The 22,888-nt window shown below is 53.8% G+C and overlaps 2 protein-coding genes across 22 annotated transcripts in view; one reads left to right on the top strand and one right to left on the bottom strand.

Annotated features, from left to right (window-relative positions):
* CACNA1D (calcium voltage-gated channel subunit alpha1 D) overlaps positions 1 to 8,985 on the top strand; it is a 306,523-nt gene extending 297,538 nt beyond the window's left edge. For 13 of the 18 annotated variants that reach the window (XM_040454783.1, XM_040454782.1, XM_040454771.1 and 10 more), the window contains 5 exons: positions 1,084 to 1,233; positions 1,596 to 1,759; positions 4,413 to 4,534; positions 6,081 to 6,401; positions 6,887 to 8,985. In XM_040454783.1, coding sequence (XP_040310717.1) covers positions 1,084 to 1,233; positions 1,596 to 1,759; positions 4,413 to 4,534; positions 6,081 to 6,401; positions 6,887 to 7,180 — 1,051 coding nt within the window. In that variant the 3' untranslated portion in view covers positions 7,181 to 8,985. The remainder of the gene's footprint in view (positions 1 to 1,083; positions 1,234 to 1,595; positions 1,760 to 4,412; positions 4,535 to 6,080; positions 6,402 to 6,886) is intronic. The other 5 variants (XM_040454774.1, XM_040454777.1, XM_040454772.1 and 2 more) reach the window with 1 other exon arrangement.
* A 965-nt stretch (positions 8,986 to 9,950) lies between these two features.
* Positions 9,951 to 22,888, bottom strand: part of CHDH (choline dehydrogenase) — a 40,674-nt gene continuing 27,736 nt past the window's right edge. For all 4 annotated transcript variants that reach the window (XM_040454790.1, XM_040454791.1, XM_040454792.1 and 1 more), the window contains 8 exons: positions 18,804 to 19,562; positions 18,048 to 18,199; positions 17,055 to 17,184; positions 15,952 to 16,086; positions 14,590 to 14,732; positions 13,995 to 14,097; positions 12,811 to 13,269; positions 9,951 to 12,143 (listed from right to left, as the gene is read on the bottom strand). In XM_040454790.1, the coding sequence (XP_040310724.1) occupies positions 12,851 to 13,269; positions 13,995 to 14,097; positions 14,590 to 14,732; positions 15,952 to 16,086; positions 17,055 to 17,184; positions 18,048 to 18,199; positions 18,804 to 19,506 (1,785 nt within the window). In that variant the 5' untranslated portion in view covers positions 19,507 to 19,562 and the 3' untranslated portion in view covers positions 9,951 to 12,143; positions 12,811 to 12,850. The remainder of the gene's footprint in view (positions 12,144 to 12,810; positions 13,270 to 13,994; positions 14,098 to 14,589; positions 14,733 to 15,951; positions 16,087 to 17,054; positions 17,185 to 18,047; positions 18,200 to 18,803; positions 19,563 to 22,888) is intronic.

Here is a 22,888-nt window from a genome sequence, read left to right as displayed (position 1 = left end):
GATGAAACTTCCCTAGAGGCAACTGCTTGGGCCTGTGGACTCCAGGGGCAGAGGTAGCTGCTGCTTTCTAAGCAAATGAGCTTTGAGGTCCATATGTGTGTAGACTACACAGTCTGTTACAGCCAAGGATGTGCTGGTATTGATGTGCCAGTGTGCCCGCGGGCCTCATGATAGCATAGGGAGAGCCCACTGTGCACTTCCGGCTGCCTGGCCCCAGGAGGCCGGCCAATGCCTGCTGCTCTCTGAGTTCAAGCCTCTTGTGGGGACTTGATAAGAAAGTGACCCCAACCTCCTGAAGACCAGGGACCAGATCTTCTCTGTCTGTCCTGGAGCCCCCAACGTCTGTGCTGTGTACCCTGCTACGCATTTGCTAAAGCGGGTTGATTTGTGAGTGGGATGATCATTTTCCTGGGAACGGGGGGCTTGGTCTCTTGCTTTCATTGTGTCAAGAGAAACCAGCTGCTCAGGAGCAACTTGAGAGCATAAACTTGGAGGGAGCACAGTCCTCTCTTTGGAGGGAGTTGATATAACAGAGCCTGGCTGGTTTTCCTGAGGACCGAGGCCAGGACGGTGGCTTTCAGGGAGACAGCATGACAGTCCTGCCATGTGGGCAAGGCAGGCTTTGAAAACATGCCAGGTGTCACACGTGTGAGTCCCCCTGGGACACTGAGTTGCAAACCCCTGCGACTTTTCCTGGGGAGGACGCAGTGGGAAATTGGTTAGGGGTCCTCTTTGTTCCAGACCCTGAAGTCACACAGGCCAGGGCAGGAAGGATCAGAGCGTTTTCCCTGGGACTGCGGATCCCTGCAGGCCCCTATGTCCATTTCCTTGTTCTCTTCCTCCAAATTACACCGACTCCTTTGGCGCTGTGGCCCCTGGGCACAGTGGTTTGGCGCCGGCATCGTGCAGGGTACCGAGAGAGAGATGTGCTCACACGCGGAGTCTGAGCAGTCCAGTCCCGGGTGCACCGGGGAGAAGTCAGGGGCATGTGGGGGGCGGGGGGAGCTGGCCTCCCACCGCGGCCTGGCTACGGGAGGTGTCTGCCGCCTGCCTGGGCGCTCAGGCCCTGTCTCGCAACCGCAGGTCTGACTCAGGAGATGAGCAGTTCCCAACTATTTGCCGGGAAGATCCAGAGGTACACGGCTACTTCAGCGACCCCCGCTGCTTGGAGGAGCAGGAGTATTTCAGTGGTGAGGAGGGCTCTGAGGATGCCGGCTCACCGGCCGGGAGCAGGTGAGCGGCTCTGCGGCTCGGGCTGACGGTAGGAGGCCTGGCTGTCTCCCGCCCCTCGTGCCCTGAACCAAGGCCCATGTGCACTACACCTGGCCTGCTCTGGGAAGTGAGGCAGAGCACAGACTCTGGGCCAGAGGGAAAGCGGGAGCAGGAGAAATAGGGCCAGGAAGGCAGGGTGGAGGCTGCTCTTTCAGACCAGCTCCTACCAGGGCCCCGAGTCTTCCGTGAGGCTGAGGACTGCCTTGCTCTCAGCCAGTCCAGGGTGTTCAAGAAAGGTGGGTCTGTCCGAGCTGACAGGCAGGACTTGTTAACTAGAATCTCGGGCGCCCCTTACCGTCTCTTTTGGCCTTTTTGACCACCAGGCAGAACTACAGCTACTACAATAGATACCCAGGCAGCAACTGGGACTTCGAGCAGCCTCGAGGCTACCATCACCCCCAAGGCTTCTTGGAAGATGACGACTCACCCATTTGCTATGACTCTCGGAGATCTCCAAGGAGACGCCTACTACCTCCCACCCCAACATGTGAGGCCAGATTTTTTGTTTTGGGTGAAGCCTTCCAAGGAACAGTGTGCCCCTCCCCCAACCCCAGCCCCCCCGGGGGAGTGTGACAAATGTGGTCCTGCTTTGTTAGGGACTGTCAGCCCTCCAACCTCCCCTGGTTGGAGATCCTACCGACTTTCCTTCCTGTCTCATCTGTATCTCACGTGATAGAGCTCGGACAACTTTAGTGCTGTTCTTGACTCTCTGAGAACAGAGGAGGGCAGTATGTGGCCTAAATGTCCATAGTATGTGGCATCTGATAAGGGGCTCTTTGTGCATGTTATTATTGCCTTTGAGCCCGAGGCCCATCCTGTGAGGTAGGTAAGATGTGTGCCGTGTTGTTGTTAGGCCCTCTCCTGACAGAGGAGGGTGGAAGGGATCAGCCCTGTGCAGAGCTGGACCTGAGCCCAGGCCTATCCCACCCAGCCCCACGCCTCTGAAGGCCACCTGGGGACTCTTGATGTCCATCTCTTCTCAGTCCCCACCAGGGAGTGCGCCCCTCACCTCCCCGTCCCCCCGTCTTTCCTCTTTGCCACGGGTCAGCCAATGCCATCGTTCACGGGGCAGGTTTTGGCCTTGGTGGTGACTTCTAGGGTCAGCACCCCCATCCTGGGGCTGGAGGAATCCCATCCTGCTGAGAAGACGTGGGGGCTGGCTGCTCCCCACCTGTTTTGCCTATGCAGGTGGCCTAAGCAGTGCTGCAGGAGATCTGGGTCACCCCAAGTGAGGAACGTGGGCGGGGGTAAGAAATGTAGCAGTGGCCCCTGCTGCTCCCGGCCGGGGAGTTTGATTTTGCACATGTGGGCATTTTGGTGATTGGTTAAAAAATATCCATTCCTGGTGTTTCTGAGGAATGAAGCGTATTTGTGAGTAGGACTCTAATCAGGAACCAAAAATAGCCAAGACATGTTGGCTCTGAGTCTGCTAACTCTGCGTGCAATACCAAGTGTGGCTGGGTGGCGCCTGGGGCCCTCTGCCTCTCTCCAGCTGTCACTGACCTGCTGGGGAGTGTAATCAGACCCATTTCCATGGTTAATATTTAATTCTGCAGCCCCAAACACATGCTGCTAAACAGAGCAATCCTGAGCTCCATAAATACTGGATGACACATGCAGGTGGGGCCAGGTAGAGCCCCTGGCCCACCAGAGGACCACTGCCCTCCCTGGACCTCCCTGCGTCCCCTGTGGTGGCCACATTAATGCCCACCATTCAGAGGCTCTGCCCTGGTGAAGCTGAGTGGGCTAGAGCAGATGCCCTTTGTATTCGTAAGGGCAAATAAATAAAATGTATTTTATTTGCTTTACTGCCCATCAGTTCAGACGTTGGGCAGGGAGGAGAACATGGAAGTCTTCAACCTATGTTCTCAGCGACAGTGGGATTGCTTCCTCTGTCAGAGGTGGTTGTGCACAGCAGATGAGATGACAGGTGTACGCGGACCGATTTTCAAAACTGAAAGGCACTCCCCAAATGAGAGGGATGGTGGCTTCCTCTCCTGGCTCCGAGCCTCTGGCCCTTGCCATCTGATCCTAGGACGGTCCTAGAGGGTGTGCAGCCAGGGGAGGCCCATCCCCCGTGTGGTGCATGGAGGACAGCAGCTGTCATGCAACTCAGCGAGGAGGAGGGGGCCCGGCATGCCCACAGGGCAGAGCCAGCCAAGGGCTCAGCCCAGTCTTCATGCACTTTTAGATTAGAGCTCACAGAACCTGGTTTCTGCAGCTCCACGTGTGGTCCCAGGAGGCCTGGGAGGCTCGCCTCTGCAGTTTTCCAGTACAGGAATTAGGGGTGTGCAGCATTTTGCTGGGGCATGACAAATGCCCTGGGATCTTAGAAAGCAGAGGTTAAAGAGACCTCGCTCCTGCCTTGCAAACTATCAGGCCCCCAAGCAGTGAGCCAGCACCTTTGGAGGGTGGAGCTGTTTCCAGAGTCAGCCTCTGGCCTGTGCTTGGGGGCCCAGGATTCAGACTGACCTCCTGGATCCCTTGTCATCGCTCAACCCCATGCAGGAGCTTTTCTTTAAAGTGGGCATTAATAGGACAACCACGTTCTTTATCCTTAGAGGTGTTCTTTTCTGTTTTTGTCTTCAGTGCTAGAGAAGCTGGGTCTTTCCCAACAAAAGAATTTGCTTCGTATCTGGCTGAGCTGGTAGCAGGTCACCCCCCCACCCCTTAAAGCAGGTAGAAGCACGGGAGCACCAGCGAGAGGCCACGTCCCCCAGAGACACTTAGGATGTCTGCAGGGTGAGAAGGGGGTCAGTCAGCAAGCAGCCGTAGGATTCTAGAATGACCTTGTTGTTCTTGGCCTGAAATGCTGTGCTCCCACAACGTATCCACAGGGCCGGGGCTTCGAATCAGAACAGCCGCACTCCGGAGCCTTTAGCTCTGCCCCGTGAGAACAGGCACTGAATTCACAAGAAACCAGCTTGAACTTGTTAAAAACGTCCCTCGGCTGGGCAGCTTCTTCATCCTCCCTCCCAAAGTTCTGAGGCCTCCCTACCTGATGCTTTTCCTCGGACCTGTCGTCGCTTGCTTCCTCTTGGGCTCTCTGCTGAATGTCCAGCGGGCCACCCTCAACCCCAGGGCCCCGGGGTCCTGACAGAGCGCTCGGTTCACAAGTGCTGCTGTGCTTCACTTCTCAGCCCGCCGGAGATCCTCCTTCAACTTCGAGTGTCTGCGCCGGCAGAGCAGCCAGGAAGAGGCCCGGCCGCCCCCCGCCTTCCCCCACCGCACAGCCCTGCCCCTGCACCTGATGCAGCAGCAGGTGAGCTGGTCCACCTGGCCTGGACATCACGGGCCCGATGGGCACCCTGCATGGGACCCACCCTCAGGACACCCCCTTCTCTCTGACTGCCGGCAGCAGGAGGGTCAGAGAGAACCTTCATGTTGCACTCGGGTTCAATCCTGTAGCAACCCTATCAAATAGATACGATCGTGAACCCATTTCACAGATGAGCAAATGTCAGGGACAGGGTAGGTGGCTTGCCTGAGCTCACACAGGGGGTGTGTAACCAAGTTGGCATTTGAATCCAAGGCTGCCAGCTTCTGAAGCTGGGCACTCAGCCTTGGTGCACGCTGCCTTCTGTCCTGGGTGCAGGAGATGGGATCTGGTACAACCCCTGACCCAGGGAGTGGCGACCGTTTGCCTGATCCTGAACAATTAGTGCGGCCCTTTATTTGTTCTGAGACGTTGTTCTTTCATTAAAACACGTCTCTAGAGCCCTCTGCGGGCAGGGTCCTGTGGCCCCAAGGGGGCGGGGTGAGCCCCCAGCCCAGACTGCGAGGGGCATGTGGTTCAGGGAGGAGGACCGTCCACAGTTAGGTGGTTGGACAGGAGGGGGCCCAAGGTCTGAAGGGAGGGTGGGGGTGCAGCCCACTCACCAGGGCTTTGCCTCAAGGACAAGAATATGGTACTTTTTCTTCCTGAAAAGAGCGCATTGGAGATGCCGTCCACCGTGTATGTGTGTCGGTGGGGGAGGCGTGCAGGGAGCACCCAGTCCGTACATGTGCAGAGAGCCAGCTCGCCCTACATGAGCACACGAACAGTAGCTTCCACTACGGGTCTCTGCCAACTTTTTACTCTTCTGCCTTCGGTTTTTATGTTAATTTTTAATCATGTCCTACTTTATTGTGAAAGGACAAAGTTTGGGCAGGCCCAGCCGTCAAATGCCATGAACCAAGTAGGCACAGAAGTCTACACGAGCACATGTGTGAAAATGCCCTTCCCTCTGCCGTCCCGTCCCAATGAGGGCCTGGTTCGTGTCTGCCCTGCCTCCCTCGGGCGGCCACGGCTTCCAGTGGGCCACAGGACTGTGCTGTTCACAAGACCGGGCGTCCGGGGCCCTCTGTGCAGAGGGAGCATCAGGACGCACCTGCTGTGGTGCAGCTGTAGGTGGGAGGAGCAGACCCTGTGCCAGCTGCTGTGAGGTCTTGCATTAGAGAAAGGGATCTGTGCTCCTTCCCAGGGCTGGGAACTGCTCGTTTGCCCCGAATGGACTTCATATTTGAACGTAGAGTGATCTGGCTGGTATGTTCACATGCCACAGGGCCCGTGTCTTCCCTAATTCTCCACCGCTCAGCAGCAATTTCGTGAATTAGTGGCAGATTCCTACTTGGGAACAGTCATAGGCAGCGCATTTGGGGAAACACAAAACGGTCCGCTAGACAGCCGGCTTTTACCGCCCATGTCCTTTTAAAGTCATTGTCCGAGGCTGCCTTTGTCCAGCTTTTGTGCCTCCTGCTTGGTCTGCGTGAGGCCTGCGGCCTGCACCTGAGGACCTCTGGCCTTCCCACCTCCCCTCTCCCCTCAGATCATGGCAGTTGCAGGCCTGGATTCCAGTAAAGCCCAGAAGTACTCGCCGAGCCACTCAACCCGGTCATGGGCCACCCCTCCGGCGACTCCTCCGTACCGGGACTGGACACCGTGCTATGCACCCCTGATCCAGGTGGAGCGGCCAGAGGCCCTGGACCAGGTCAACGGCAGCCTGCCGTCCCTGCACCGAAGCTCCTGGTACACGGACGAGCCGGGCATCTCGTACCGAACTTTCACACCAGCCAGCCTGACTGTCCCCAGCAGCTTCCGCAACAAAAACAGTGACAAGCAGAGGAGCGCAGACAGCTTGGTGGAAGCAGTGAGTATGGCCCCCCCAGAGCGTGCCACAGATGGGCAGGCTCCGCCCGGCGGAGGGGGACCCGCTGGAGCAGCGGTGGTTGTGAGGGTGGGAGGCCCCAGAGCCCAGCTGTGTCGCTTTTTGTCCGATATTGCCCACTGCTCCAAAGCAAAGATGGGACGGACAGCACCAATATACAAATACCACCACTGCCAGTTCTCATGAAGGAGCTGTACCTAGGATTGCACGTGCTGTACCTGCAAATATTGCCAGCTTCTCCTGAAATCTTTTTCCCCAATGGGGCTTGTTCTTGTTGGGCCATATGTAGTGTTTGAAGTCTGTGATGTTTTCAAAGCCATTGACATTGAGCTATCACGTGTGAGGTCTAATGAACATAAAATCATGTCCTGCAGTTAGGGCTCGAGGTGGCTCCTTTGTCATTCCCCGCCCCACCCCCACCCCCAAAGCCTTGTAACACATTCACGCGATGCATTTGTCCCATACAGGTCCTGATATCCGAAGGTTTAGGACGGTATGCAAGGGACCCAAAATTTGTATCGGCCACAAAACACGAAATCGCCGATGCCTGTGACCTAACCATCGACGAGATGGAGAGTGCAGCCAGCAACCTGCTCAACGGGACTGTACATCCCCGGGCCAACGGGGGTGTGGGCCCCGTGTCACACCGGCAGGACTATGAGCTCCAGGACTTCGGGCCAGGCTACAGCGATGAAGAGCCCGACCCTGGAAGGGATGAGGAGGACCTGGCAGATGAAATGATATGCATCACCACCCTGTAGCCCCCCCAGGGAGGGGCAGACTGGCTCTGGCCTCAGGTGGGGCGCCAGAGGGCCAGGGAAAAAGTGCCTCATAGTTAGGAAAGTTTAGGCACTAGTGTGGAGTCCATATTCAATTAGACTTTTGTACAAGTGATGTCATGCCTCAAGGAAGCCATAAACCTGGTAGGGAACAGCCGCACACGTGTGCCCGGCTCCAGCTGTCGGAAGCAGCAGGTCCAGCCCTCTTGGCGAGGACCGGCGAGGAGGTCGGACAAGCCCAGCCCACTTGTCCAGAGTGTCCCCCCCAGGCGCTCACCCGCGCCCACCCACCTGCTGGCATGGTGGGGAAGGTTAAAGGTGATGACGATCACCACACCTGTGTCATTACCTCAGCCATTGGTCTAGCATATCAGACATTCACTGGGCCCAGCATATCCATTTTTAAACCCTCTTCCCCCAGATACACTGCTTCCTGGTTTCTGTTTAGCTGTTCTGAAATACAGTGTGTAAATCAGGACCTACCTACCAGCCGTCATCCTGAGAGGGGAGCAGGACCTTATCCACGAGGTTTTCTGTTATGTGACCCCAGTTTACAAGAGAGAGCGTCACTCAGTTGGTTTCTGACTGTCAGGTTAAGGGCAACTGTAAACTGGAATAATCATGCACTCGCAACCAGGTAAACTTAGATACGCTAGTTTGTTTAAAAATTATAGATTTACTGTACATGACTTGTAATATACTATAATTTGTATTTGTAAAGAGATGGTCTATATTTTGTAATTATTGTACCGTATTTGAACTGCAGCAATATCTATGGGTCCTAATAATGGTAGTTCCCCACCGAAATCTAGAAATTATTAGCATTTTTACTTGGGCTGTACAGAAGTAGAAGAAATAGAGCCAATTCTCCTTTATTAGTGAAAAATCTTTTGGGGATGACATTTTAAGTTCGAAAGAACTTGACACTACAGAGATTTTTCTAAAATATTTTGAGTTACTATAAATCTACCTTAACCCAAGATACACCAGATGACGATTTACAGTCTTGGCTTTGGGCAAGAGTGCTAGGATTTGATAGTGGACCTCTGGTCCACTGTGGGTTGCAACTTTTATTCTACTGACCCTTCGACAAGTTCATTACAGTAGGTCGAGCTGGTTACTCTGACCCTGTGGCGTTCACAGTGGTGGTTTCCTCAGCTGCCCCCACAAGGCATTTTTGAAGTTCCTCTGCCCTTCCTTGCTCCCTGGGGATGGCTACTGTGCTTGTCTTAAATAAGGAGTTGGGGCGGGGGAGGGGGAACGGGGAGGGGGGAGGCAAAGTGATCTGTGGGATGAGAACGTCAGAGGTGTCCACAAATCGTATTGTTGCCTTTTTACAAAACATTGCTGTACTGTGTGTTCTCTCCGAGGGCTTTTATATGCAACTGAATGAGGGCTGAAGTTTTCATTAGAACGTACTCACACCCCGATTGTACTTCCTGATGAAAACCCACTTTTGGACCATTAGACCCACCCAGGCTTCCTTTTCTTTTCAAAGAATTACGCCGTTTGTCAACTTTCCTTGGCAGGGATTCCCTGCAGTCAAAAATACAGGTAGCAGTTTTTGGTTCAAAATTTTTAAATATCACCTACATGACCTGTTAATGTTTTGGGTTTTTGTTTCGTTTTGTTTTATAAATAACAACACTTTGTTATGAAGACCTTACAAACCTCTTCTTAAGACATTCTTACTCCAGATCCAGGCAAAAACACTTCCAGGTTTGTAAATGACTATTTCCTGACATAATTTTTTTTTATTAAAACGCAAAATGTTCTTCAGAACAAAACTGTGTAAGAATTTTGTGTTAGGGAGCTCTCCTTGCAAAGACCTGGAGCAGGGCAGGGAGAGCCTCAGAAGGGGCAGGCACTCTGGCGAGGGCGGTTCTCTAACCGCATAACTTTGTGTTACCCTCACGGCTCCCTCCTCAATGCAGAAGGTAACACCAGCTGCCGAGAGCAGTTTCTCCTAAAGGGCTAACCCACTGTCCCCATCGTCTCCGCTGGGCATTACTACGACTTAGCAGCAGCCCAAACTGCCCTCCCAGGATGGGGTTTTTTTTGGTGCAGGCCACAATCTTTTCCAGTCAGTACTTAAAAACTAGCATTTTTATAAGCTGTACTGCTCTTAACAGGTCTGCTTTAAGCCTGGTTCAATCTCCTATCAACCATTAAGTTGTTCTTTGTAAAAAAAAACCAAAAAAACAACAACAAAAAAAAAACCAAAAAACTGAAGTTGTAGAGGATGTGTTATTTTTTCCTTTGCTTTAGAAAGTTTTAAGATTAAATGTCTCTCCTCTTTGGGCCCCCTCCCACCCCCTAAAAAATAGTACATTTGGTTTCTCACATGTTTTTCTTAATATCACAAATAGATATGTCAGCTTGGATTTAACTACCAATGAGCAGGATCCTCATTAAGCATTCTCTCTGGTTTCTATCCTGGCAGCCTGGCCAGACGGGGCTTTCTAGCTCTGTCTGGGAGTCTGCCCAAGCCTGGGAAGCTTCTTGGTACACAGGGCACACAGCATGGGCTTTACCTACCTTACTGCTGACCCCACGCTTATGAAAGCAACCAGGGCAGTTTATTTCACATTTTTTATGGTCTTTAGTGTCTTTGCCAACTGCCTGTTCTCCTACAAAGGTTTCCGCTGTTATGATGGCCGTTGGTTTGTTCTGAACACTGGTCAGCGACAGAGCTATCGTCTGGCACAGAGCTCCAGCTCCTACCAGACTCAAAAGCAGACACCAGCTGGGCTCTCATTGTTGACAAAATTTTTATTTCTCCAAAATAATATTCTTTCCTTCCTGGGGGCTTCAGAGGGCAGGCGAGAATAGGAGAATGGGGAGCAGGCCTGGGGCCCTTGCCTCCAACATGGGAGCACCAGCGAGAGTGGCCTTGCATCCCCTGTGGGGATGGTGGCAGGAGAGAGGGAATGGGAGACGGCCTGGGTCTCAGAACAGGGCTGGTGGAGACGGCATGTGTTTCCCTCTAGGTTTTAAGGGAAAAGGATGTAGATATTAGATCTGATGTTAAGTTGGCAGAAACAGGAAACGGCCTCTGTGGGGAGGAAAAGGGTTTGGCTGGAGAGAAGCTATCTGATTTTATGGAAATGAGGATTCCTACAGTTGGCCCGGAAGCAGACAGGCTGCACGTCTGGAAGCCAGGATCCGGCTTCCAGGACCTGCCATTCCTGGTCATGTTGCTGGCGAGCTGCTCGGTTTCCGTGCCGTCTGTCCTCCGTTCTACCAGGAAGAACCTTCTGTTGATGCAGCAGCTTGAACGCAGTCTTCTTCAAAGGGGTCCGTGCCTGGAGCCCATTCAGGTATATACACAGCTTCCTGTTACACTTTTTCAACCGTTTTTTGAAAAGTACATTCTTCTGTTTAGGTATCATGGGTGCTTTGCCAAGGGGCTTCAAGAAGATTCTCTCAGGGCTGAGTGCTGGCCTGGTCTCTGGGGGCCCCAAGGGATGCCTGACTGTGGCTCAGCCTCCCTAACCCGATAGGCACTTTTCTCCCCTCTCTGGCATCCCCAGCCAACAGCCCTCTTTCTGAGGCCGAAGGTTCCCTCATGGCAATGGAACCTTGAGATGGCCTATTATGACACGGGCCACTATTCCACTCCGCCAGACGGCTGCACGCGCCCCTGTCCTGGCTGGAGCGAGGAGCCACCTCAAAGCACACTATTCCATCTTGTGGCTGAACCCCGACAACACAGTGTTTCGCCTTGACTTCTGTGGGGCCTGGATACAGAACACTCGCGGTCCACTCTATTTCTGCATCTGGCTACACTGTATGATCATATGGGATGAGGCTCAGTGACCGAGAGCGGGAGAGGGGCCTAAATGTAATCCAGCCGTGCAAGATCACGTACCTCCTCTCACCTCTGCTTATCTTACAATACAGACACAGGAGGCAAAGCAGCCACTGCCCCAGAGACTGAGACCACCACAGAATAGAATGGCTGTGTCACCTGGCTTACCCGCACTAGACAAGGTCAGCACAGTCACAGGCAGGCCTGGACCCCTCCACCTACCCAACTTGTCACTCATTGGCCCTCAGAGCAGTGAGATTGGCAGCTTCCCTCCTCTAATCTTCCTTCACCCCTGCAGGCAGCTCCCAGGCCCTGAGGCTGACAGTTGTGGACCACGGCTGCGGGGGCACACGGGGACTTCCCTAGAAGAAATCAATCTCTTGGCAGATTTAGAACCTCCCTTGGGACAGAAAATGCAGCAAGATACAGGTAAGAGTAAACCAGAGCCACTTAAAATTTTTAAAGGAAGGAGAGGTGTCATGGTTTTCTTCTCTCCATCTTTCTGGAAGGTCTGTCTCACAAACACAAGTTGTGGCTGTCTGGCCTCCATGACACCTCGATCCACTCTGACCCCGGGGGGAAGCCTGGAACGCCCCCATTTTCTTCCCCTCCCTGTTCTGTGTCTAGCACAGCAGCTTTCCATGGAACAATCCTTTTCTCCCCTGCTGTGGGAAGTGGCCTTGGAGATCTTTAGAAAGATCCATCCAAAACACATTTATTTCCATTACCCTGTGAGAGCAGTCTGGCTAAGGCATCTCCATTCAAAAAGAAGTTACTGGATTACATTATTGGATTATAGGAAGTTTAAAGATCAAAGAACTATTTTAAATGCTTCTTGTATCTGCTCTCCGGCCCCCGCCCCCCCCCCACCCCAAATCTTGGCCAACTTATTTTTTCTTTCACTCAGTTGTACTTTTACAGGATCGGGTACCTAGTTTGACTTGACAACTTTTTCCATCAGCCTCAGCTCCATCCCAGTCGGGTCCTGTGGATGTCCGCAGAATACGAATTAGCCGTCTTTGTCCGCTGCGAGTCGCTTCCCCAGGCTGATGGGAAAGGGTCCTCTTGGGCTAGCTGCTTTGGCATGGAGCAGTGGTCTGGTCTGTGGGGTCTGCTCTGGATTTCTAGGTTTCCCTGGTAACAGGAAAATCTTTTAAAATGCTAAATCATGAAACCTATGGGAGTGAAGAGACTCTCCAGAAGCTTCTTTAGATCAAGGTCCAGAAATCTTCCCATTGGGCTGTGTTTAGTAAGAACCAGAGCACTGGCAAGGTGGGCCCTCAGAGTGGCCCAACTGGGAGTGGGATCGGGAAGCACGGGGGAAGACACTGTTTATCCCAGCAGGCAGCTTGCCCTCCAAACAGGGACACCGGAGGCTTACGCACAGGCCTCAGCTCCAGCGTGCAGCCTGAGGTGGGGGATGCCCCCACCCTGAGAACCCAGTGTGGTCTAGCCACCACCTAGCCTCTGGGCACAGCACCCTGCTCTTAGAGCGGCTCGCCTTAAGAGGGAGGCCTGAGAGGGAATCAGTTCCCTCAAGTCTGACCAGAACCTGGACTATTAAGACAAGGCCATGGCAGAAGTTAACCATCATCCTCCTTTGGCCTGTCCCTTGGTCCCCTCTGCTGCCCCTTCAGGAGGCAGGGGGAGGGGCCCGCAGGAAAATGCTGGGGGAAAGAAACCTGCTTTGCTGCCCTGATACTGGTCTCCCATCCTAAGAGATTAACCCATTCTCAGCCACTGAATCCTAACATTCTAGACAGTTTCAGGAAAGGGCACTGAGGGCAGGGACTCTGCTGACCCTCTTGGCTTGTCAGGAGGCTTCTCAGGCAGTGACTGCCTCAGCGCTGGGTGGCCAGACTTCCGGGCTTATAGACAGGGACGTCCTTGTCCTGGAGTGCAGGCTGCCCCTTGATGATGTCAGCTGCTTTCTCTGCGATCATGATGGTGGGGGCGTTAAGGTTGCCGCTGACCACACTGGGCATGATGGAGGCATCAACCACCCTGAGGTTTTCCACTCCAAGCACCCTGGTCTGTGGGTCCACCACGGCAGTGGGGTCAGAGGGCTGGCCCATCTTACAGGTGCACGAGGGGTGGTAGGCGCTGTCCGCTTTCGCCCGCACAAAGGCATCTATCTCTTTATCTGACTGCACGTGGCTTCCTGGCTGGAGCTCTTTCCCCCGGAACGGTTCTAGGGCTTTCTGAGCAAAAATTTCTCTGGTCAGCTTCACACACTGTCGGAAGTCCTTAATGTCGGCTTCTGTTGACGAGAAGAAATAGGTGAGGTGATTCCTTTTACCATGCTGGCTCTGCCAACGGATTCTGAGCACAGAGAGGCTCAGTAAGCTGCCCCAGGGGACACAGTTCAGGGACATGGAGCCACCAGACTGCCGGTCACCTACTCAGAGCCAGTTAGACTGCAACCAAGCAGCATCCCACGAAGGCAAACAGCACCCTAGGTGGACACAGCCTGCCCCGGGGGCCCTAGGTTTAACTTGGAGGTGAGACCGTACACCCTGCCTCCGCCAGTGTGGCTGTGAGCATGCTACGGGTCATTATCGAGCAAGACCTGCCCAGTGGGGAGTGCTGGGTTTTGCTGCATGCAAAGAGGCAGGCCCAGGAATGTAATCTGCTTCTGGACGAAACTCAGAGTAACGAGCAACAGTCTCTGTGAGCCCCAGTGTACACAGCCAGATCTCCTTGCACCTTCTGGCAGATTGTTCTGAAAGCAACAAACCTCTCCTGCTGTGTAAAAGGACATCCCAGGGTTACTTTAAGGGCCCCAGAGCACTACCTAGCAGCATGTGCCAAGTTTATAGCCTAGAATTGGGGAGGGGGGTGGGGGTGATGTGTCTCAGAAAATGTGGTCCAGGAGTAGGATTCAGAGATAAATGTAAACCCCATGAAGGCATTCATTCATTCATTCATTGAACAAATGACTCGGCAAGCCCAGGCCCGGGGGAGACAGAGGGGTTGGAGAATTACCTGTTGACAAGTAGTTGGGTTGAATCACCGGGTGGTCCCGGGGGTTGGCACTTCTCAGTTTGAGCCAGCCCACACTCGTGCCCCGCATGGTCCCCACATGCACCTAGAAGAACCAGAGGAAGCTATGACCTCCTTCAACTTTCTGAGTTAGTAGCTTAGGCCCTGGGGTTTCCTGTGGGCTGAGACTCCACATCCAAAGGCAATTAAGAGCAGACACATTTTAGTATTTGTTTGCATCTTACCCCCTTCCCCACTTCCACAAGTGATCACCTTGCTGAATCACTGCTGCTTCCTGGCTTTATACATGATGTCTTAAACTTCCAGGGGCTGGAAATCCCAGGGCCGTTGGCCTCATTTGTCTATTTCTGGCAGTCTAGATCCCTAGAGCATCTGCCCTCAGCTGGGCGCAGGTCTCCGCTTTCCACGTACCACACACACTGCCTCATGATGACTCCAGACTCCTTCTCTCCCCTCCGACCCACTGAGCAGCTGGGGGACAGGGCACAGGCTCCTGGGCCTCACCCCACCCCCACCCGAGGGCCCTGCTGCAGTGAGCAGAGCGCTGCTTGATGACAAGATGAAGCTGTCTGCTCACCTGGTAAGCTTCCTGCTGGGTGGGGACCCGTCCGTGGTCGATCACTTGGGATGGCAGGAAATGGAACTGGATGTCCGGGTGAGGGACCCCAGGCTGGCTCCGGATGAATCCGCCTGTTTCCAGATGGGCTGTGGCTCCATCCCCTGAGGATCAGAAGAGTGGATCAGGGCATGGCAGGCTACCCCCCCACCCTCACCCCTCCTGGCCTCTGTTCTGGTGCCTGGACCCATGTGCTCAACTCTGGCGTCTCTCCCTCAGGTGGGCTCACCCAACACCACAGGTTTTAACATCAGCTACATGCCAAGGGCCTTTCGGCTTTGCCACGCATCCCCCCCCCCCCCCCCCCGGCGTCCTCCACCACAGACCCAACTGTGAGGCCTGATGTGGCCCGGTATCCTGAACTTTCCCACCCCAGGCTCTACCCCTGACAGGCTGTTCTTTCATACAAGGCCTAAGTCAGACATTCGAGCTGTCCCTGCCTCCTCCTCTTCTTCGTCGCCCACCATCTGACCCTCAGAAAGCCTCACTGACTTCAGCTCCAAAATCTACTGGGATTCATCTACTTGGCAATACCCCCCCACCCCCTCCCTCGGCCCAGGCTGAGACCCCCTCCTCACTGGCAGCTCCAGTGGACTCCTTGCTGGTGTCCCGGCCTACCCTCATGATGGAGTCTCTTCCATCGCACCCCTGCTTTCTCTTCAACATGCTGCAGTCTCCCTGGCCCAACAGACTTGTTCTTCGAACACCAGATGCCTAGACCTGGGGCCTTTGTACATACTCTCCCTAGCTCTCAGATATACTCTGTCACCATTCTCTACTTTATTAACACCCTGATCTTAAAACTTAAGCATGTTTACGTGGTTTCTTTCCACTGACCCCACCAAAGTGTAAGCTCCCCAAGGGAACCTGCCTTATTGGCACAGCACACAGTACGTGGCAGGTGTGGGAGAAACACATGCTGAATACGATTTCAAAGCACCACTTCCTACCCGGGGGACTGCTCTGGGACTCCGAAACCAACAAACTGCTGAGAAATGGATGCTGAGTGTGCTTTTCCTCCAGGCTCCTTGGAGCCCAGAGGGTGTCCGGCATGAGGCCATCCCTGGCTATCTGTAAGGAAGAGTGGCACCCAGGTTCGGGAGTCTCACCCTGGACAGGCCCTGGGCCACCTCATCTGGTCCTCACAACAGCCTTCCAGGCAGGACTATGTATCCCCATCATGCAGATAGGAAAGCTGAGGCAGATGGTATAGCTAAGTTCTGAACAAGTGACTTGAAGCCAGAGCCCTTGCTCAGCACCTTAGGAAGGAGGCTGTGCTGACCACAGACCAGTTCTACTATGGTCCCAGACCAGCACACCCACCTGTGAACTTCCAGAGCCACTCTAGACCAATCCGGACTTTCCTCAAGGGCTTCTGTGCTGAATGGAGAGTGATGGGGAGGGTACATGCCTGCTGGACGTATATCTCCAGGTGGTCTTGCAGGTTCTGGCCAACTCCTGAAATGGGAGGGAATGGTTAGGAAAGATGGCTTCCAAGAGGGGCTTATTAGCTATACCTGGCCTCTTGACTTCCCCTGGTTTTGAAAACGTCCCCTAAAGCTATCCACATACCTGCTGAGCCAGCTCCTGCTTATTCCTCAGGTTTCTGCTTAAAGGTTGCCTCCTGGGACGCCATCCCTACGCTCATTGCCAAGTCGAATCCTCTCATGCTGCCCAAGCCACCTGCCCTTATCACTCACTCCCGGGCAGTCCCTGTAACCATCCCGATGCCTTCCTGCCATGCAGCACCCTCCCTGAGGGTAGGGCCCAGGCATTCAGCAGGCACCACTCAGTAAGCTGTTGTCAGATGGACCGACGGCCCCACCTGCACCTCCAGGGAAGGAGGGAATCAGGGCTTGTCATGCTGGGCAGACACTGTCACAGGCCAGCACTTTCACAAACCTCTTCTGATAAAGCCTCAATACACAAAGGGTCATTTTGGGGCAGTTTGGGTTATAAGAGAGATAAGAAGCCCTAATGGGCATTAAAGACAGTTTGTAAGATAAATTTTAGGCTTGGAATAATTGTCTTAACATGAAAAGCATGCTCTGAAACACCGAGTTGGCTTCTTTAATGTCAGGGCTGCTGCTGAGTCCTGAGGACAGAAAACACACAGGCCTGGACCCCTCTCACCCTTGGGCTGCCCTGGTGACATATCCGAGCCTGGCCCAGTGGGCTTTTCAGGTGGAAGCTCGCTGCTAGAGGGGCATCACTTCTCAGTGGGACAGTAGGGCCAGGAAAGGGGAAAAACAACACAAAGACTGGGGTCCCTGGGATAGGGCTGTCCAGTGAGGCTCATGGGAAGAATGTGGCCGTTCTGAGGAAAGCTGACTGCTGCCCCCTCCCCAGCTCCACGCTAATGCACTTCAAGAAGCTGTTTTATTAGCAGAGGCCCCCTCTGAGAAGCAGCAGCAAAGGGAGCTCACCGGGAAGGTGGCACACCACCGGGATACCCAGTTTCCTGAGGTCGTCTGCGTTGCCGACACCCGAGAGCATGAGCAGCTGTGGAGAGTTGATGGCGCCCCCGCTCAGAATCACCTCCTTGCTGGCGTAAGCCTGGAAGAGGCAGAGGCACGCAGGTCACGCTTCCCGAAAAGCGAGACAGAACACCGAGAGCGTGGCCTTGGTGTGATGTCCCCGAGTGGTGGGTGGGGATCCCGTTCCCAGGCCCCAGAATAAGGAAGGGGATGCTCAGTGGGCCGCTCCATGAAGGGCACTCCACACATGCAGCTCCCGGGTGCGGGTGCAACACTGAAGCGCGCTTCACATGCTGATACGTTCTGCAACAGTCACGCTGTAACGATGGTCTTAACAACCAACGGGACTGTAGAGCCCCAGAAACTCCAACAAGCAGCTTCAATAAAGCAAGCAGTGAGTCAGATCTTCACATAGAGGCAGATCCTGACACACTGCTAAGTGGAGAACAGCATAGTGCTGGGGGCACTGGGTGGCTCAGCCAGTTAGGCATCTGGCTCTTGATTTTGGCTCAGTTCATGGGATCAAGCCCTGCATTGGGTTCTGTGCTGACATAATGGAGCCTTCTTGGGATTCTCTCTCTCTCTGCCCCTTCCCCTGCTTGCACATTTTCTCTCAAAAATAAATGAATACATATTTTTAAAAAGTATAGTGTTGAAATATGGATTATGATCACATTTGTGGTTTTTAAAGCCTTAGTACAAACCTATCAATTTCTCAAAAGGTATGGAAGGTTCTAGGAGCCTGCTCTGAGGTGGGGAGGGGCAGACAGAGGCTCACAGGAGCCACCATGGGCTCTCTGCAGGTGGCTGGACTGAGGGCTTCCTCACCTCTGAGACCCTGGGGACAAGAGCCCAACTGCTACCCACACTAAGCATGACCACTAGGGTGATTGCTCATTCCCTTCCATCTCGACTGCGCCAGCCTGGAAGTAACTCACTCACCCGGTGGCTCTGGCCATTCTTGACGTACTCCACACCCACTGCACGCGTGCCTTCAAACAGTACCCTGTTCACAAACGTCTGGGCCTCGGCGGTGAGGTTGGGGCGGCTCAGTGCTGGGTGCAGGTACGCACAGGCTGTGCTCCAGCGCTTGCCTGGCAGACAGAGCAAGGCGATCAGGCACAGCCCCTGCCCCTTTGCCTGATGTGGGGGTGGGAGGGTGGGGCTGGGGCTGAAGAAGGATGGAATGTGCCCTTCCCCTGGCAGGACAAGCTCTGCCTGCAAAGTAGGGCTAAAACCAAGTCTCTGCAGGACTGAAATCCACATCCATCTGGGGTGGAAAAACACCCTCCACTCCCAACAGGATGACCAGGAGCACCTAATACAAGGGGGGAAGAACTCTATAGAGGCAGGCAAGGGCCCTGGGTCAACCCAGGCCCTGCCTCTGTCCTGCTGTGTGCAAGGCACTTCAGTGCTCTTTGCCTCAGTTTCCTTATCTGTAAGTCTCTTTGGTCAAAGAGCTGACTCTCCACAACAGAGGCCAGAGGCCTAAAGGATGCCCGAGAGTCTGTCTCCAAGTCATTTCTCACTGGCTACGAATTGTATTCTGTGGCCTGTAGGGGGCGTGAGACCTCCGTCATCTCGGCCTCATACTAGCCCGTTTATCCTCACTTACTGACCATGATGGGGGCAGGGGGATGGGGCTGTGATGGGCAAAAGGAGGAACCAGGGAGATGGGGGACGGGAGCCTTGTGCTACCTTGGTGGATGGTCATGTCCATCCATCCGAAGCCTTCTTGCTGGAAGCCATTCATGTCCTCAGTGAGGGGGTAGCCAGCCTGCTGCGCCGCCTCCAGGAAGGCGCGGTGCAGCGCGTGGTTGGTCTTGCCCCGGGACACGTGTAGTGGCCCGTCGCCGCCGCGGTACCTGTTAGCACCCAGTTCGTGGCTCTGCGCCTTGCGGAAGTAGGGCAGGCAGTGCTCGTAGTCCCAGCCGGCCGCGCCTTCCCGCTGCCAGCGGTTGTAGTCCTCTGCGTGCCCGCGGATGTAGACCATGGCGTTGAGCGACGACGAGCCTCCCCAGACCCGGCCGCGCGGCCAGTACAGCACGCGGCCGTCGAGGCCTGGCTGCGGTTCCGTGTGGTAGCACCAGTTGTACCTGTCATCGCACAGGTTGGCCACGAGGGCCGCGGGCATGTGGATCTTCCACGAGAGCCGCTTGCTCCCGGCGAGCATGTCCTTGGGCCCGGCCTCCAGCAGCAGTACACGCCTGTCCGCGTCCTCGGTGAGCCGCCCGGCCAGCACGCAGCCCGCCGAGCCCGCACCCACCACCACGTGACTGTACTCGTCCCCAGTCCCGGGGCCCGCGCTGGCCAGAGCACGGACACTGGGGGGCCGCTGCCGCCCCAGGGCTCCCCATGGGCTCAGATGCCTTCTCCTCCAGCCTCGCAGGACACTCCACATGCTTCCAGCCCAAGTCCTCGTGCATCCACCAAAAGGAGTGTGATGACTCACTGTTCCTAAAACAGGAAAAGAAGCTTTAAAATTTTTAACTTGACATGCACTTGCAGAATCAGCCCAAAGCTGGGGCAGCTGCATCAGTGCCGCAAAGATGCCCACAGGCTCACCAAGTGCCCACCTCAGGCTGGGTGAGGAAGGCCTGGCAGGCAAGTCCCTGTGCTGGGGAACTAGAAGGAGGGAGCAGAGGTAGACACGGGAGATCAGTACTGTGAGATCCCTGCCAGGGCTGACAAACACAGGGCTGGGGGCACAGGAGAGAGGCTCCTCTCTAAACTTGAGAAGTAGGGTGGCCCCCAGAAAGGCCTCTCTGTGACATGTGTGCCTGAACCTAGACCTGGCAGGTGTCTGTCTATCTGCTGGAATGCAGGGGAGGTAAGGGCTTTCTAGGCTTGCACTCATTGTTCGCCCACCTAAGGCAGTTGCTGAGACCCTACCAGGCACCATTTCATCTCTAGCAGTACACAGAGAACAAGAATCTGCCCTCAAGACTGATGGGCTGGCCTAGGGAGACAGACAAGACTTCAGTAACTGAAGGAAGGGCAGAGTGAGGGGCTGGAGGCTGGAAAGCTCAGAGCCTCTGACCTGAGGGCCATGGGTGTCCTAGACGGCTTTTCAGCAGATGATGGGGTCAGAGCTACAATCTTCAAAGTTCACTCTGTGGAGTGCTGGAGTTCAAATAACCAAATGCCAATAGCTTCTGAAGGGGCCTTTCCCAACAATGTGCAAATTAATCCCAACACACTTAGTGCACAGAGGTGAAAAAGAACCAGGATATCCCACTCTACTGACACAAGAACATCTGAGAGAGCCCCACCCGAGACCTGCCCAAGACTGATGCCACAAGAGAGCTAAAGAGCCTCAAGAAAACCCTCCCCCCCCCCCCGCCCATGAGCCTGCCCCAAGTAACAACAGCAGCCTACCACTGGAGGCGGGCTAACAGGTAAGAGTGTAGAGAAAGAGCCAGACCCCCATTTACTCAGGCACAGGAGAAAGAAGCCCCAGGGCCTCCTGAAAGCCAGAACACTGAAGAGACTTCTAGCACTCCAGGCCCCATACTAGTGGGGGGTAGCAGTGCCCACCATTCAACTCCCAGCCGTGGCTCAACACTCCACACTGATGACCTGGTAGAATGAAGGCAGGTTCTTTTCTAGGCATTAATACTATTTACCTAGGTCACTACTGTCCTGTTACACATAAGGTCCAGCCATTTAACACAAATTTGAGAGACACAGATTAGGAGCAGGGGAAGACGGTGAAGGAGGAGGACCCTGAGCTCACCTCCTCCCACAGACACAGGGGGGCAACAAGTACACAGAATGCAGCTCACTCTGAAAACCACCTGAAGACTGGCAGACCAGCTATTCCACAGCTAATGACGTAAAGAGAAGGTCCTATCAAGAAGGGTGGGAGGGTCAGAGACATGGTCGGGAACCAAACCCCAGGCACACAGGCCACAAGTGGGGAGAATACCATCCCAGAGGAGGTCTGCTCCCTCCCTGAGGAGGTCCTCCCTGAGGAGCAAGGGGATCAAACCCCACACTGGGCATCCCCACCCTGGGGATGTGCCCCGGAAAGATGAGCCCCTATAATGTCTGGCTTTAAAAATCAGTAGGTTTAACTGTGGGAGAGCTGGAGGGCTATAGGAAACCAAGAGTCTGCTCTTAAAGGGCCAGTGCGCTACATCACTCAGTCTGAGACCCAACAGGAGAGCAGCAGTTTGAAAAGCACCTGGCTTAAATGTGAAGAAGATTCATTGACTAATTTTACCACGTTTGCTGAAAGGGCAGGAATCTGTAGGAGATTTCTCCAGAGATGGAAGTGCTGGTGACGCCATTTTTCTTGCCCTCCTTCAGCCTAGGTGGCTGGCTGCTTACAGGAGCCAGTTCTGATACTTTATCCACCTTGCTGGCATCGCTTGTCCCCCACCAGCATTCCCCTGTGGACCCACACCACCCACCCCACGTGCCCCAGCAGGTGTCCCTCCAAAGTGGCTCCTGCCCCAGCACACCTGGAAGGCAGCCTCGGCCAGGACTGGCACCATTCCAAAGTGACACCTGCCCTGGGGAAGCAGACAGCTGGCACCACACACCAGCACGCCTGCAGCGGCTACAGACGAGCCATTCAGCCAGCCACACCAGGGGCCAGTCCTGCCCATCATTACACCACACAAGTTGTGGCCCAGTCACAACAGGAGGGTGCAAGCAGCCCACACAGGGACACTCCTTGAGTGCCTGGTTCTGGTGACCAGGGGAGACTGCACTTCCGCACAGGGCCGTTACTTTTAAGACCGGGAGACATACCTACCCTACCTAATGCACAGAAACAAACACAGAGTCAAACAGAATGAGGACACAGAGGAATATGTTCCAAACAGAAGATGATGACAGGGCCTCAAAAAAAGAACTAAGCAAAGTGGAGATCGGCAATCTACCTGCTGAAGAATCCAAAGTAATGGTGATAAGGATGCTCACTTGACTTGTGAGAAGAGTAGAGGAGCTCAGAGAGAACATCAACGAGGAGACAGAAAATATAAAAAGGAACAAATCAGAGTGGACTAAAAGTAACTGAACAATAGAGGAAATCAACAGCAGATTAGAGGATGCAGAGGAACAGCTTGGCAATCTGGAACACAGGGTAGGGGAAAGCACCCAAGGTGAACAGCAAAAAGAAAAAGAATTTTTAATGAGGACAGATGAAGGGACCTCTGAGACAACATCAAGTGTACTAACACTAACCTCTTCACATTAAAGAGATCCCAGAAAGAGAAAAAGAGAGAGAGAGAGAGAGAGAGAGAGAGAGAGAGAGAGAGAGAGAGAATGGGGCAGAAAACTTATTTTAAGAAATAATAGCTGAAAATTCCCTTAACCTGGGGATGAAAACAGACATCCAGGTTCAGGAAGCACAAAAAGCCCCTAACACAATGGACCCAGGAGGTCTACACCAAGGCACATGATAATTAAAATGGCAGAAATTACAGAGAATCTTAAAAGCAGGAAGAGAAAAGCAAACAGCTACATAGAAGGAAAACCCCATTAGGGCTATCACCAGATTTTCAGCAGAAACTTTGCAAGAAGAAGAGAGGGATATGATATATTCAAAGGGCTGAAAGGAAGAAGCCTATAACCAAGAATACTTTATCTGGCAAAGTTATTGTTTAGAATTAAAGGGGAGATAGTTTTTCAGACAAACAAAAGTTGAAAATGTTCATCACCACTAAACCAACCTTACAAGAAATGTTAAAGGGATCTCTTTAAGAGGAAAAGAAAAGATCATAATTAGAAGAAAATTATGAAAGGAAACATAAAAAGTAAAGTAAATTTCACTG

The sequence above is a fragment of the Herpailurus yagouaroundi genome, unplaced genomic scaffold (assembly GCF_014898765.1).
Source record: "Herpailurus yagouaroundi ecotype Mexico unplaced genomic scaffold, PumYag 213, whole genome shotgun sequence".
NCBI classification, from domain to species: Eukaryota; Metazoa; Chordata; class Mammalia; order Carnivora; family Felidae; genus Herpailurus; species Herpailurus yagouaroundi.
The sequence above is the reverse complement of the archived record's forward strand: the minus strand, read 5'-3'. Positions and strand labels throughout refer to the sequence as shown.